The 15,000-nt window shown below is 39.1% G+C and overlaps 1 protein-coding gene across 1 annotated transcript in view; it reads left to right on the top strand.

Moving 5' to 3' along the window:
* Positions 1-15,000, top strand: part of LOC138009837 (centrosomal protein of 192 kDa-like) — a 63,164-nt gene that overhangs the window by 30,767 nt on the left and 17,397 nt on the right. The window contains exons 17-31 of the mRNA XM_068856834.1: positions 881-948; positions 1,100-1,306; positions 2,332-4,686; positions 5,433-5,507; positions 5,955-6,101; positions 6,823-6,948; positions 7,900-8,043; positions 9,026-9,089; positions 10,523-10,594; positions 11,122-11,195; positions 11,999-12,154; positions 12,839-12,894; positions 13,032-13,112; positions 13,407-13,469; positions 14,555-14,639. Coding sequence (XP_068712935.1) covers positions 881-948; positions 1,100-1,306; positions 2,332-4,686; positions 5,433-5,507; positions 5,955-6,101; positions 6,823-6,948; positions 7,900-8,043; positions 9,026-9,089; positions 10,523-10,594; positions 11,122-11,195; positions 11,999-12,154; positions 12,839-12,894; positions 13,032-13,112; positions 13,407-13,469; positions 14,555-14,639 — 3,773 coding nt within the window. The remainder of the gene's footprint in view (positions 1-880; positions 949-1,099; positions 1,307-2,331; positions 4,687-5,432; positions 5,508-5,954; positions 6,102-6,822; positions 6,949-7,899; positions 8,044-9,025; positions 9,090-10,522; positions 10,595-11,121; positions 11,196-11,998; positions 12,155-12,838; positions 12,895-13,031; positions 13,113-13,406; positions 13,470-14,554; positions 14,640-15,000) is intronic.

The following is a 15,000-nucleotide window of genomic DNA, read 5'->3' as shown; positions in this document are numbered from 1 at the left end:
CATCCCTGAAGTAGGCCCTTAACCTATTCATCCCTTCAGCAGCCCCCAATGACAAGTAAAATTGCCTGGCATTAGACAGAGCAAAATCTGTAAATATCACTCTCAGGACTGAAAACATTAAAGGGGACATAGTTTTTGAGTGGAACTACAGTACAGCCCAAAAATAATGCACTCGCAAGAACATGTAAGCTGGGGCAAGAAGTGAAAATACCACTGGTGATGTCTTTGGCAATCTTCGGCAATTCAAGGGAACTAGAATGTCACTTGCGAGATCGAAAGCACCTTGTGTGCCTTCAATTTGCATATCAACAATTAATGTGCTTATTTCTGAGATGTTGTCACAAAGAAGTTCTACTGGTCTGGGTGTTTTAACAGAAAGAAGTTCTTTTGGTGTCAACTTCTAATAAGAAGTTGCTGGCTTGCGGATGCAAAAAGAAGTTCTTGCATGTGCATTATTATCTGTAGATGTTGTTAGAGGGGGCATAGTTTCGGAGTGGACCTAGATGGTGATAACCCATTTATCTCTGGAGCAGTCCCCATTGAGGAATAAAATTGTTTGGTGCTAGACAGAGTAAAATCTACAAGTCTCTCTCTCAGGACTGAAAAGTTTAAAGGTTAAGGGTTTTTCCACTGATGTTACATGCCATGGCCAGGGACAAGGAAATCTCAACTTGCAGGTTGCTTTGTAGCATTTTTATCTGGGACTGTTGTATTCTGCCAGCCTGAAGTCAAAGGTCGAAGGGGTTGGAAAGCGCTCTGTCTAGGAGGAAGGTTTAAAGCGAGGGCAACTGTTTGAGCTTGCGTATTTATTAACACATCAACAATATAAAGTAAATGTGTCCCGCATTGGCAGATAAATTTATTATGTTGTTTCATCTAGGAAATGCTTTGGCTATAATTGATGCAGATGAAGAGATATTTAACAAGGAACATGAACTTGAGATGCCAGTAAGTTAGACTGACAAATTTCATTTTAGTTGTAGCCCACCTTAAGGTCACTCATTCTTTCACAATTTTCATAATATTTTAAAATTGTCTCCTTCAAACATTTTGTTTTGTTTTGTTTTATTTGTTTTCAACAAAATATATATTTTTTTAGTCCCAGGCAGATCTAAATGATGTTACCAGACTACATGACTGGACCATACCAGATAATCAGTATGTTGCAAGACCTTCCCTGCTCAGAGTGGTTGGTATAAATGACCCCAACAATGTTGGTGAGGTGCGCATCTCATTTGGAGCTTTTCTGGCAGCAGGATCAGAGGAACTTGGCTCATTGTCACGGTTGAGTCCTGACAGACCCAGAGTAAGTCTCAACAGCAATTCTGTTAGATTTGTGTACATACTTTTTGAGCCATTTGCTCCTCAGATGCCCATGATGCCCCCAGTTGAGTAAAATCGACTGGCATTACAATAAAAATCTGTGAAAGTCTCACTCCCAGGAGACAATGGGTTAGAATGCTTTAAATCTCAAAACATGGTTGTTGAGATAAATCCGTCGCTTGATCAAAACTATGGTACTGAAACCAGATGCATTGCGCAGCTACAATACTCATCACAAATCGTTGAAACAGACACCGTTTCTCTCAAATTTTCTGGAAAAATCCTGACATTTCTACTTCACACTGTTTTCCCCCCCGAAATGTGCCTTCTCCCTCCCCAATGTTGAGCCACGCGTGTTTTGAAGCACTGAAACCACTGTGATACCCAAATCAACATTGGGGAAGGGGAAACAGACACAAGTGTTTCAAGATTTTTGACGAGTATTATAGATCATGTTGGAAACATGAGATAAATAACATGAAGGGGCAAATGAAGGCCCCAAGGACAGGTTGCGTGGACCCAGAAACCCTGTGATGTGAACAGCAACCAGTGTAACTGTGCAAGGCAGATTTGGGATTAATTTCCTAGTGGAAATAGCTGTAGTAGTCACTGTACCTACTTTGAGCTCATCTTGAGAAGTTGCAGGGACAAGGAGATAAATTATTTCCATTACTTCTGGTAAGGAGCGTCCTTATATATTATCTTAGTACATAATTATTTGCTTGTTCTTATACATGTAAATCCTCTGTCAGGTCATTTTATCAGCAATGACTTGAAATGGATTACAGGGTAATTAACTTATCAGTAATGAAACAAGTATTAACTCAGAAGAAAATATGACTGCTCCTGAACAGGAGTCAAACCTCTGGCCTTCTGATTAAAATTTATATGTAGGGTGCTTTACCACTGTGGTACAGTTGACCGTGAGAGCTACATGTACGCCATTCCATTTCCAGACAAGGTAAAAGTCACCTTCTCATCATGTTTGTATTTCATTTTTCTTTCTAGCCTCATTTTGGCAATGACAAGCCTATCTTGACCCCTCCCCCTCAACTTGTGGTCAGACCAATTGGTGAACCAAAAACTCCATTTGATCCCCTGCCACAAGACAACAAGTCCTCTGAAGATACTTTGCAGAGAACTTCTGCAGATGGAAGCATGAAGGGAGAAGACCAGACTATGCATCTACCTGCAAATGACATTTCTCAAAAAGCAGACTTGCAAGATCAGTTGAAGAGACATGATATTACAGGAGAAGCTAGGAATCTTGGTCATTCCAAATCAGAATTACCCAATATGTTGTCATTTGAAATACAGAAATCAAAACTTGATGAGCAATTCAAATCTGATGTTGAAATTAAGAGCAGAAGTAGAAGTGCAAGCCAGAATAGCTCTCAGAGCAACAGTAGTACCGGAAGTGTAAAAAGTGTTATAACAAAAAATGATCGACAGACCAGACAATCTGGTAAGACTACTGCAGGACAAAATCAATGCAAAGCGAAAGAGAGGAAACATTCACACGGAAAGGAGAAACAGGAGTCTCAAAACATGTCAAGGAAACCCTTTGAGATCTCTCGTCAGTCATCTGAAAGCCTTCAACAATTTGAAGAGTTTTACAAACATCCAGGGAGAATTCGTTCTCTGAGGAGGTCATCTTTTGGAGATTCCAGCTCAATGTCACTGGAGAAGATGACTCAATTTATTGCACAAGCAATAAATGAAGATCCTAATGAGATACGAAAAAAGCTTACTGCTGTTGAAAAAAATAAGTCAAAAGTCAAGAATAAGCAGAGGCAACCCACGTCTCCTGAGATAAAGTCAGCATCTTCTGAGCCTAGAACGTCAGAGTTTTACCCCTTGGCATCAAGCAGTCCCCAAGCTAAAAGCTCACCAGAGAGGATGACATTCACCCATGTGAGCATTGAAAATCGTAATATTACTGACTCCCCAAAGATGCTTTCGAGTTATACAATGGAAAATAGTGTGTTTCAGTCAGAAGAGAGCAGGTCCATGGAATCACTTAGCCTCAAAGAACTTGATGCAGATGTTTTAACCCCCAAGAGGGAGTCATTATCAGAGGCTGGACATTTTGTACACATTATTCCTCAGTTTGGTGACACCTATACAGTGCGAGGAACTAAAAAAGCTGAGCAACAGCAGCATGTTCCAGTGATTGATCCTAGAAAACACAGGACTCAGGAAATTGAGCAGAGACTGGATAATTCTTTTTCTGAGAATGCAGAATCTCCTGATTATGATGGGAAGTTTTCACATCTCACTTTAACTGAACAGCCCCACTCCTTGACTCAAGAAATGTCACATTCTCACTCATCTTCACCAAGACAAAGGTTTCAGACATCTGATAGTGCTGTTGGAAGTATGTCCACATCTTCATCACATGACATTTCAAATAGCAGGCATTCATGGCCAGATGTGACCGTAGGGCATGTGGAGAAGCCAAAGGCTCTTCCTCTATTGGACCGTGGCCAAGAAAAGACAAGCCAAGGTGGCAGTACCACAGTATCCAACATCCCTGTTACTGGTGCAACGCCAATAGATAATTTAATAGGAATGGCATCAATGGGCAACTTGAGTCAAGGGGCACCATCCTCTTTGTTACTCCATGGACACCAGACAGGACATTTTGTGAAGCAAGATTTTTCATTAGGGAATCCTCCCTTATCTTTTTCTCGAGGTACAGCACCATTTGTTAATTCCAGTACTGTGTCACCTCTGTATCCCACAAATAACATTCATGGCCCCATAGGAGCACCAAGTATGACAGGGCCAATTCTTCCTGGAAATGGCCTAACTGTTCAAAATGCAAACCTATCGCACATGCCACCTACAGTGTACAATCCTCCAGTTGTCCATCATGGTTTAGCGGGCTATCCAACACAAGGACTAGGTCCCATGAACACTTTTCAGAGTCATGTTCCATTTGTCCAAACTGTCTCTGCATCCTTGGGACCAAAACCGTCAAGCTTAACACCAACCTATGTTCAGTCTCTGAATGTTGATATTCCTCGTAAAATTGCCAATCCACAAGTTCCTCTGAATCTTCAATCCAGCTCTTCTATGTTACCAGCTTCATTTACTCACACTGGAGCTCCTGCGTCCATCCCATACCAACTCACACCACCACAGCAGATGACAACTGGTCTTCTGCAAGTTAAACCTGAGTATTCTCACGGAGCCACCTTACCTCAATCAGCACAAGTCATCATTCCCGGCGAGATCAAATTCCCTCCATACTGCTGTGTGGAGGTATTGACTGAAACAGTTATTCCACTACATAACAGCAGCAGCCGTTGGATGCACTGCGAGATACGCTCCATTTTGTCCACTTCTAATGGTGTGCAGGTGAGAGATGAGACTTACTTGTAGGTAAATAATTAGTTGATTGAGCACCTGAGTACAATGGATTGGTTGCCAGGCCAAACTTATGCTGGTCAATACTTCAACTCTTAAACTTACATTCTGCAAATGGGTGGACTTAAAAGTCTTTTCAGATAAGGACTATCACCCATGGGCCCAGTCTCGCATCCATTGTTTATGTTCACTGTGGGACGTTTGAAGCCCCACAAACTGTTTTCAAAGAGTAGGCACAGACGTACCTGTATTGTGTGGGTGATCTACGTGGCTACAGTAATTGACACTAGCTGTTGCGGTGACCCTGGCTACAAGATGAAATTAATGAACTGAACTAGATTTTTTTTAAATTTTTAACTCTGGGACTGATCTCTATCCCACCCATTACTGTTGCAAAGGTATGAACAAATCTATTGCTATTGAAATAGTATAGTGCCCTTTCACTCCTGTGGGGTTCCCCATTGATGAGTAAAATCGTCTGGCGTTAGACAGAGTAAAATCTATAAGTGTCACTCTTGGGAGTGAAAGGGTTAAAGATTGCTTTGAAAAAAATAACTGATAAAAGAAACAATTTTAAAAGTTAATCTTGAAGACCTAGGTGTGCAGCGACACTGACAGTTGGTCAACAGTTAGTCAACTGCCGCCTTCCTGTTGGCCAAAAGTTTTCAAAATTATTACCAAATTGTATGCTGGCCACTTTTAAAAATGAGAAGTGTTTTTTTCTTCCTCACTCAAAGGTTCCTAGCAGCGCCAGTGCATTTTCATTTCAGCCCAAAGCCATCATAGCCCCGCACACTACCGAGAACGTCAGGGTAAGTCAATGTTTACCAGACCCTGAACCTTGCCATAAATGTTTTCATAACATTTTCCATACCCGTCTGTAAGGCTATTATTTTTTTTTATGTATACATGTATGTAGCTCCACTTGTTTATTTGTTTATTCATTTTGTTATAAGCAAAAGTTATTTCTTTACCTGTTAATGACCCCCACAAGATCGATATAGAGCAAGGTACACTCATCTATGCATGTAGTGTCTGCAACTTTTGGATAGTGATTTATTCATTGCTGTGATTACCGCAGCTAGTAAGTTATTTTGACTTTTAGAGAAACCAGATTTCCAGTTTGAGGTTATGTCATTGTCATACACTTACTCGCTCTTAGTTAAGATAGTTTTTTTTTTTTTTTTTTTTGCAATCACACAGAGCAAGATACTTGGCACTTGAGTCACTATAATTTGTATTTTCTTTGTTCTCTTCAGATAAGTATTGAGCCTCATGAAGCTGGAACTTTTACTTCACAACTACAAGTGTATTCTTTCCCAGTTGTAAGTGAGGTGCAGCCAATCACACATAGTTTGGGGCCTGTTTTGTCATTAGAGGTTGTTGCTGAAGAGCCCAGGATAGAGGTATGGTTGTGGTTGAGGGCCAGGGTTGGGATGTTTTTTGTCGGTGGTTTCTGATACAACTTTATTTTAATTTTTGGACAAGCCAATACTTGGATCCAACTAAGCACTAATTGTTGTGGAATGCAGTGTTAAGCCCTGGCAAGACAGGTTACTGTCTAAAAGCCACAATGCAATAATACACTAATTTTTTGATATGTCTTGTTTAATAGCATGACTTTTAATGCATGAAAGACAAGTCAGGCTTTGATACACTGGTGTTTGTGGCTTAAAATGTAACTGTGTGTGGGCTGTGTTCCCCCTTACACCATTAAAATTTTAAAGAAGAGTAGAGCTTGGAGTTCCCAGTGTTGTAGTCTGTCCTCCTTGGTATATCTAGAGGGCCACAAGTTAGAAAACTGTACATAAAAGGTTAATTGCTTCTCCCTCTCTAAGTGCAGTTATCTTAATTATTGTATCATTATTAAACAATTATTGGATGAAGTTCAGCATGATATCATGAATTATCAAAACCGAGGTCTGTGTATCTGCAGCAGATACTACATTTATCATGTCAAGTTCACAAGCTATCGTGAATTGATTGAATGCTCTCGACCAATCAGATTTTTCATAGTGAGTCTGATGTATAATAAAATAATTTATTGTGCTGTAATAATGATTATACTGGCAATGAAACAAGAAAAGGGAAGGTTATAAATGGCAAGATGCTCTAACTTTGAAACAGGTTCTTCTCGAAGATGAAAATACTATCAGCTTTGGTGAAGTGTCGTGGGGATCCAAACAATGTAAACCAATCCATCTCATCAACAGAGGGAGAGCTCAGGTCCCTATAAGGATCATCATATCTGCTGTAAGTTAAAATTTAAGTCCATTTAAATTGATAAACAGTAATTTTGTTCTCTTGCATGTGGTGTGATATTTATTTTCTGCAACAGCATTTTTTGCGGTCGTTTGGGGACCAGCTGTTTTTGTTCACTTGGAGAATAATAAAACTTTCTTAGCCAGTGTTAATAAGTCAATTAATGCATCTAGTGATAAAGTTCTGGTTCAGTGTTTTATATTGTCTAGGAAATAGAAAAATAACTGAAGCTTATTTGAAAGACTTTTTGAAGAAAAGAAACAGGGTGTTTTCCTTTTTGAAATATCTCTTATTGTTCCGGGGATATTAAAGTTTTTGTGTAAAACTGATGAGGTCATCAGTGGTGTCCAAAGGAAAACAAAATTTAATGATAAAATGTAGAATATCCTCAGAAATATGAAAGTGGTTCTCTTTAAACCTGGCACCAGTAATGTACATCAGTAAGTGCATAAAATGACCTCCATTGTGCAGTTGCCATGGCAACAGCTTTGCTTCCAGATCAAGTTTGTGCAAAACTGGTGTTCCCACTTTTTGTCTGAACCAAACATTCAATCCCTTGAAAAAAGAACAATTTTGAAGAAATTGTGTATGACTGATAATAATCATGCATGACTGTTTACTTTTATCTCACCTTCCCTCACCAAGGGAAGTTTTTGTCTCTGAGTTGAGAGTAACACAATGAGGTGTCAAAGTGAACAACAAAGGGTGAATGTCTTGTTCTGTTTCAATTAACATGTTTCAGGTGTGTTTGATGGTTCGCTTAATATCCTAGAGCGGTACTGTAGAAACCATCCTCTAAAATGAAAATGAGAATTTTGAATCTGAAGGGTTCTCTAAATTTAAATATTAAGTAATTAATTAATTTTGCTTTCCATCTTCTGATTGGAGATACGGTAGTTGTTTTTGTTTATTATTTTGTCTTTTTCTTTTTTGTGCCCCCAGAATAGTAGCGCACTTCACTGCTTTGGTTTTGCGGAAGCTGATTATTCACCAAAGACTGATGTGGTTAGAAGCCCTGCTCCTGCTGGTGCTAAGGGTGCAGCACTGACAATTCACACACTGTCCCTTAAGGGAAGAAAGGATGAGGTGAGTTAAGCATGAAGGACCAGCTGATGGCCAATGTAAAGGGGTATTGTAATGAATTTGATCTAGTAAGACAACATGTTGGTTAACGCCAACATGTACAGGCAGCTAAATGTGACCAACATGTCGGACGACATAAAACCAATGCGTTGGATGACACATGACCAACACATTGGCTGACCCATGACCAATGTATTGCCTGACACACTACCTATAAGTTACAGTTATTAATTACGGGAAAGAACATTACTCACTGTCTGCATGTACTCACCTTCGCGGTAAACAAAGCAACATCTTGAAAGCTTTGTGTTATTCAAGGAGATCGGGTCAGGCCAAGAGACAGAAAACAAAATTAATGGCGTTGATAACGAAAGTTGAATATTTCAAGCTCAGTGGTGCTAAGCACAAAATTTGTTCATATGAAACTCTGACGTGACTAAAAAAAGGTACGTTCTTAAGCAAACACAAGGCTGACATACATGTATTTTGATAGCAACGGCTGATGCATCAACCAACATTAATTTTGGCCAGTGCGTTGACCAAGAACAATAATATTGGGCAACTTTTTTATTGATCTTATTAGCAAAAATGGGTGGTGTCATATCAGCTCAATTTCTGTCAGCAGATTATTATTTTTACCATGCAAGGGTTCCATAACTTGAGCACAAACATGTTTCAAGAAAACCAGTCTGTTTTCTCTGAGGTCATTGATGAGAGTTTGATTGAAGACACTTGTGAACCAGAGTAGAGTCTACTAGTCCATGCTTGGAAGCAGGAAATTAGTTACCAGCTGTAAGAATACAGGTGTACTGAAAAGTTAAATACTGGTCTGCAGCATTGCTGGTTTTATGTAACAGTAAAAATGTAAAGATAAGACATTACCTTTTTTCATTAAGCAATTAAAAATAATAATAACAGTATCAATTGCAGCTATCTTATCTGCAATTTTTGATTTTTTTGTTTTTTGTTTTTTTGCCCTCATTAGATTACTCACACAGAACCTACAGTAGTGTTACTTCTATTTCAGTCCCCAAAGGTTGGCCTAAATAGTAAGTTCTAAGTGGTTTTTACATGATAAATTTTACAGTACTTATGAAAATACACTAGTATACATGTACTTGTATTGAAGGGTGAATTGCACCTTTAACCTATTCGTCCCTGAAGCGGCCTCCATTGACGAATAAAATCGTCTGGTGTTAGACTTTACACAAAAGCTATGTCCCATGAGAGAGACTTAAAAGTCTCTCTCATGGGACATAGCCTTTGAGTGGGCCTTGATGTTGTTAACCCATTCATCCCTGAACAGCCTGCCATTGGCAAGTAAAATCCTCTGGCATTAGAAAGAGTAAAATTGATTGAAACGGTCATGCCAAAGCAGTTTACGGTACAGTGCAAGAAGTGCATAAATTTTCGCCGTTTCCCTGGAGACTGGAATACTGGTTCAAAATAACAGAAAATAACAGTATTTTAGAATTAACTGGTAGGAGAAGATTATACTTGTAGACAAGTGCTGTTGACTACATTAACAAGGACAACTTTGAAGTAGAACCACACGTTACTGGGAACAAATCTAGCCACGTGGTATTCATGGTAAAATTTGGATGTGGAACCCTGTGACTTTGAAGTACATGTATATTACCCTGATTGGTTAACTGCCTCCTCAAGGAGAACAGTAGGGAGTTTAAGCAAAAACGACGGCTATGGCTACGGCAACACCACAAAGCAAGAATACGATTGGTTAAAAAAGGAAAAATCGTGTTGCACATGCAGCACAAATTTCTTGTATTTTTCTGCCGTACTCGACAAAACAACAATGTGAAATCACCAAATTTTAGGTTTTGACGACAACGTGAGCATATAACCACGAAACAGTCATTTTCTGTTTTGACTTTAAAACCTTTCGTACCCATTCAGTTACAGGATGGTTCGCCTGTAATGTACAAGGTGAACAAGACGGAATAATCGTGAAATACTTACGATAGCGTTAAGTTATATTTTGGGCTGCCGTTTTCGTTGCGGTAGCTGTCGTCTTTGCTTAAACTCCCTATTTTTGACTTGGCGAGGTTTGTATCCACATCACATCACAGATCTCTTTCACAGAAACTACAGGTGTGCTGTAGCAGGTTGAAGAAGTTAAATGGGGTTAAATGCAGTTTGACAACGCATTATTATTGTCCTCAGGGAGTAGTTCCCTTTCCCTTTCCCTTTCCCTTTCCTTCCCATCTTTTTTCCACTATTTATTAGTCTGACAGGCGCCTGACATGGTGGCAGAGACTCATGGCTGGTTTGTGGGATCTGACAGCCATGGGAGCATTATGCAGCTATAAGGCTGAGTGGTTGTTTCTTAGTGGAAGCTCTTAGACATCCCAGGCATCTAACCTGCATGTTGCAACGCAATTGTTAATTTACGACTCTTTGATACACTTAATTATTATGATTATCACTTTCTGGTCTTGCAATATGTGATTATTACGTTTTTCAGGTGCATCGTCAACTGGACCACCAGAGGAGTATGTTGCACGTCTTGATGTTGAGATTGACAGTGCACGACAAGGTGTGTTTGGCAGTTTAACATTACTTGATAAAACCTGCAATACTGGTAAGAATTAATAATTTTTGTTTTCTGTGCCAATACTGGAAATGTCTTCCTCGCAACTGTTTTTAGTGTTGCTACACAAAGCTGCAAGGGAAAAAAGTAGACTGCTAACAGTCCCTTTCAATTCAGTTGAGCTGTTCGCTTTAGCCATTTAAGTGAGCCAAGGAACTTAGGGGTGAATGGGGAGAGAGTGAAATTTTAATAATTATCTTTCGCTCTCTTCCCATTCTTTTCCTTAGCTCTTCTGCTTGCTTGCGTGGCTGAAGCAGGTGGCTCGACTGACTTAAAAGGGACTGCTAGTGGTCTAACAAAAAAAGTGCCATGCATACAGGAAAAAGATGCATTTTAATTCTTAACAAAAAGACATTTCTTTCTTTATTTCTGGACAATGAAGCCCAAATCAGAGGGGAAACGTCAAAAGTCAAAATGTCATTCAGTTCACTCAGCCCCTAATTCATATTTTTGGCTCTCTTTGTCATTTCTAGGTCCAACTATATGCAGTGTGGCATTAAAGGCTATTGAAGGAACTGTGAGACTCCACACTCCTCACAAACTGCAGGTTAGTAAAAATGTTTTGACCTTCTCTTGTTCTGAAATAATTATGTTTCCATTTGAGTGTAAATGTATAATTTCCTTGTCATTTTACTCACTGTAATTTATTTCCCTGTTGACTTAACATCTTAGATTTGCTTTTGATGCTATAATTATATAACAGCAAACAAAAAAACCATTATTAAAATAAACTGGAAGGCATCAAATTTGCTTTTACTTGACAGACAACTGGCAGCCCAGTTTGTTGAACATTAGACTTTTGTATAGGAGGTTGGGGGTTCAAAACCCTGGCTGGACCAAAAAACTTAAAAATTATTGAGGAGAAATTTCTACCTTTGTTATTTCATTTGCATATGGTTAGACTTTCAAATCTTCTCAGATAAGGACTATAAACCATAGGCCTTGTCAAACATACATACTAGTTTACATACATACTTAATTGACCACTCCCCATAGGGGCTTTTCGGCAAAGCAGTTGGCTATTTCCAAGTGCGGCTGAGCAGTTTAAACAGGGACTACCAGAAACAAATTCAATGAGTGATCAGAATGTGTTTTGAATCTGGGATCCCCGGATTCAAGGCAATCGCCCTAACCACTGCCTCCTAGTCTCACAATCCTTTTGTGTTTATCAACAGTGTGGGACATTAAAGAAACCACACACTGTGTTCGTAGGGGAAGACTTCCACTGTTGTCTATCTCTCAGAGAAATGTAAACTGGCATGAGACTGTATGTGATATTTGCTCTTGCTTTAGATCAATATTGAACATACTTTTAATTAGATTTATTTTTTGGCTTTTGTTATTTTTTAGGTACTGACATTAAAGAGTTCTGTTGGGAAGAGCACAAGCTGTGTGATTCCAGTGAAAAATGCAGGCAATATTACAGCCAGAGTGAAAGTAAAGATTGAAGGAGATTCACAGCAATTCTATGTGAAGCCTTCTCAGATGAAACTTAGGCCTGAAGAGGTAGGCAAGGCAAAGTGCATGATATAAATAAATTTGTAAGTAGATGATACTACTTTATAGGAACATTAGGTTATAAACTCCTTAGTTGAGTATAGTTATATAAGTGCATTGCAAAAGGAAAAAGTCATGTTTCTGAAATGATTATGTATAAGAGACACAATGTTTTCAACGTGGTTGTAATGATGCTATTAAAGGGAGAATAATCATCACAGTCAAAAGCAACTTAAGGATTTGCAAAGGAAGCATGACAAAAAAAACCAATCTTGCATGAAAACTTGAACCCAGAACTGTGAAATTGTGCTGTACTGCTCCAACTCCAGAGCCATCAAGTCGTCTTAGCTTGGAGCTGCCACAAGGAAAACAGTTTCCAGTGGATACTTTATGTTGATGAGTGTCACTCGTGTATTTCAGAAACATTGTTCCACCTTGTTCAGTTGCTACTGACCACTTCCCAGATGGCTATCATAATGACAGGAGATCTTTGGATTGGGGTGGGAGTACTGGTTTTTAGTTATGAACACATGAACTCTAAACCTTATGTACATGTTCAGAACAACAACAAGTTAGAAAAAAATGTGGACTCCAATCCTAAATTCACATATATTATGTGTGAGTTATACCTTCCTGATTTTACAAATCCAGAAATAGTGAACTCAAGAGTATGATATTCTTCTTTGTTTGCAGGAGTCAGAGGTCCAAGTTACATACCAACCCAAAGAAGCAAATAAAAATGTGGAGAGGTAAAATCACTCAATGTGATTTGCCGTGGTTAATAAAGTTTATGGTTGTGGTGATGTAGTGTTAATGAATTCAGTTTCTGATAGGAAACAATCTCTCTGCTCCACCAGCCCATAATTGTCTTTTTTGGTCATTTTAGCTTGGTTGTTCTCTCAGTCCCAAATGGTCCAACATATGAACTTGTTGTAAAAGGATCAGCTTTACCTAAAGAAGATGACAGGTTAGTCAATCAATCTTGTTATTACCGGTAATAAGATATTGCTCTGTTCTCGGTGAAACAGAAATTACACAGCATCAGGGAGGAAGGACTTTAGTTCAAAAATTTTGTTGTGCGTATAATTATTGGTAACAAAAATCTGGCTCAGTGACATAATTATGTACAGTATGTCTCGGCACATGAACATTTTCTTGAGCTTCTCTTGCTGTGTCTTAGAGCTGTTGAAAAAATGTGGAAGCACAGTCTGGTTACCACCCACTCAACGGTGCAATAATTTCATGCTCTTTTTACCTTTAGATTTACTTTGTTAAGTAGTAAGCCAGTTCTCTGTTGGAGTGGAGTAGCTCTTGGCTGGTCTCAGTAAGTACACATGCCATAGTCACTAGAAAGTCACATGTTAGTTTGTTTCTGTGATCACAAAATAATTGTTGGTTAGTTCTGCTCAAATACCCAAATCCTTTGCATAAAAAAGTAATAATTATAATATAGTTCAACCATGAATTATTTCTCCCATCTGGTAACTTCTCCGTAAACAAGCGAAAGATTCCTGGTGCTCGTCCAACCGTACTGATTGATCCTCACACTTACTGGACAATTAAAGCAATTATTGTTACTTAACAGACACCTGAAAAATTCAGGTAGCCTCAATGGGATTCACACCCATGTGATATACATGTACAGTACCCCCTGAAAGCATTGACCACTTTGCCGCGTCATTGCCGCATCACCCTGTAGCGACTTTCCCTCGGTATGCCCACGGTAGGCCGATTTTCTGCCATGGGAAATCTTCAGCTAGGCTCTAAAGTTGCCGCGGGAAAGTCACCAGATAAAATGAAGTCAGCCTTGGACAAAAACAGATGCAATCGAACCTTATTCGAAACCAAACAAATTTCTCACTCACACATACAGTATTACAGCCTGGATAGCAACGAGTGTTTTCTGAATTACCCAATGGTTTAGATTTAATACATGTGGATAATCATGCTGTTATTCTACTTTGAATTTTTAAGTATAATATTAATTTTTAGTCCGCAGCCTTATTTTTAGTCCTTATTTGCGAGTGTGGGCAACCAAATTTCTGAACAAGTAGCCCGAACGGGCGTCTAACTTATCACAAGGTGATTCAACCTCACTTTCTTGTAAATTTGATCCCAGCTGGAGATTAAGTGATATGGTTGGAGAGAACGGCAGCTAAGTAAATTCCACAAGTAAACGACTCTTTAACTTGTAAACATATTCAAGATTGCTAAGGGCGCTTGTTGCGTTACCTCCTGGTAGCGTGGTGGCAGGTGGTGGGCGCTGGGTTAAATAATTAATTCTGGGCTCGTGAAAAAATAACTCTGGCTACTAACTTTTAATGTTGGAAGCCCGAAGGGCACCTGGAAAATTTCCTTTGGCAGTAGTCTTGAAATTAATTGTAATTAGCTGTCTTTCCCATCTGGCAGGCAACAAAAGGTTGTGTTGAAAACAAGTTCCACTTCTCCTGTAAAACTCCAGCTCCTGGTTGAAGGAAATCACTCAGATTTTCAGGTTTTTATTTTTTCTGATTCCTAAGCTTAGAGTTTAGTGAAATTATCACCTGCGTGTAACCCCAAAGATGTAAGCACAACCAGGATTGCTATTCATTTCAAGTGAACCCACAGTGTAGTTGGATCCATTCATTGGTAAGGCAGAGGATAGAAACTGAATTAGAAGGTCTTGGAACCAAGTGCAATCTTATTTAGAGGGTTTAAAAAGATGCCCGCAGCTCAAAAAGTGATTGATATAATTTGATCACATGGGTGTTACTAGGGACAAGCTGTAGGCGAACCATTGTAAGTTCCTTACAGATCAGCCATGAGTACAGTCATGTAAATGTTGTCTATGACTTGTGAAATGAAATGATGATAAT

The sequence above is a fragment of the Montipora foliosa genome, chromosome 1, assembly GCF_036669935.1.
Source record: "Montipora foliosa isolate CH-2021 chromosome 1, ASM3666993v2, whole genome shotgun sequence".
Classification (NCBI taxonomy): domain Eukaryota; kingdom Metazoa; phylum Cnidaria; class Anthozoa; order Scleractinia; family Acroporidae; genus Montipora; species Montipora foliosa.
The sequence above is the reverse complement of the archived record's forward strand: the minus strand, read 5'-3'. Positions and strand labels throughout refer to the sequence as shown.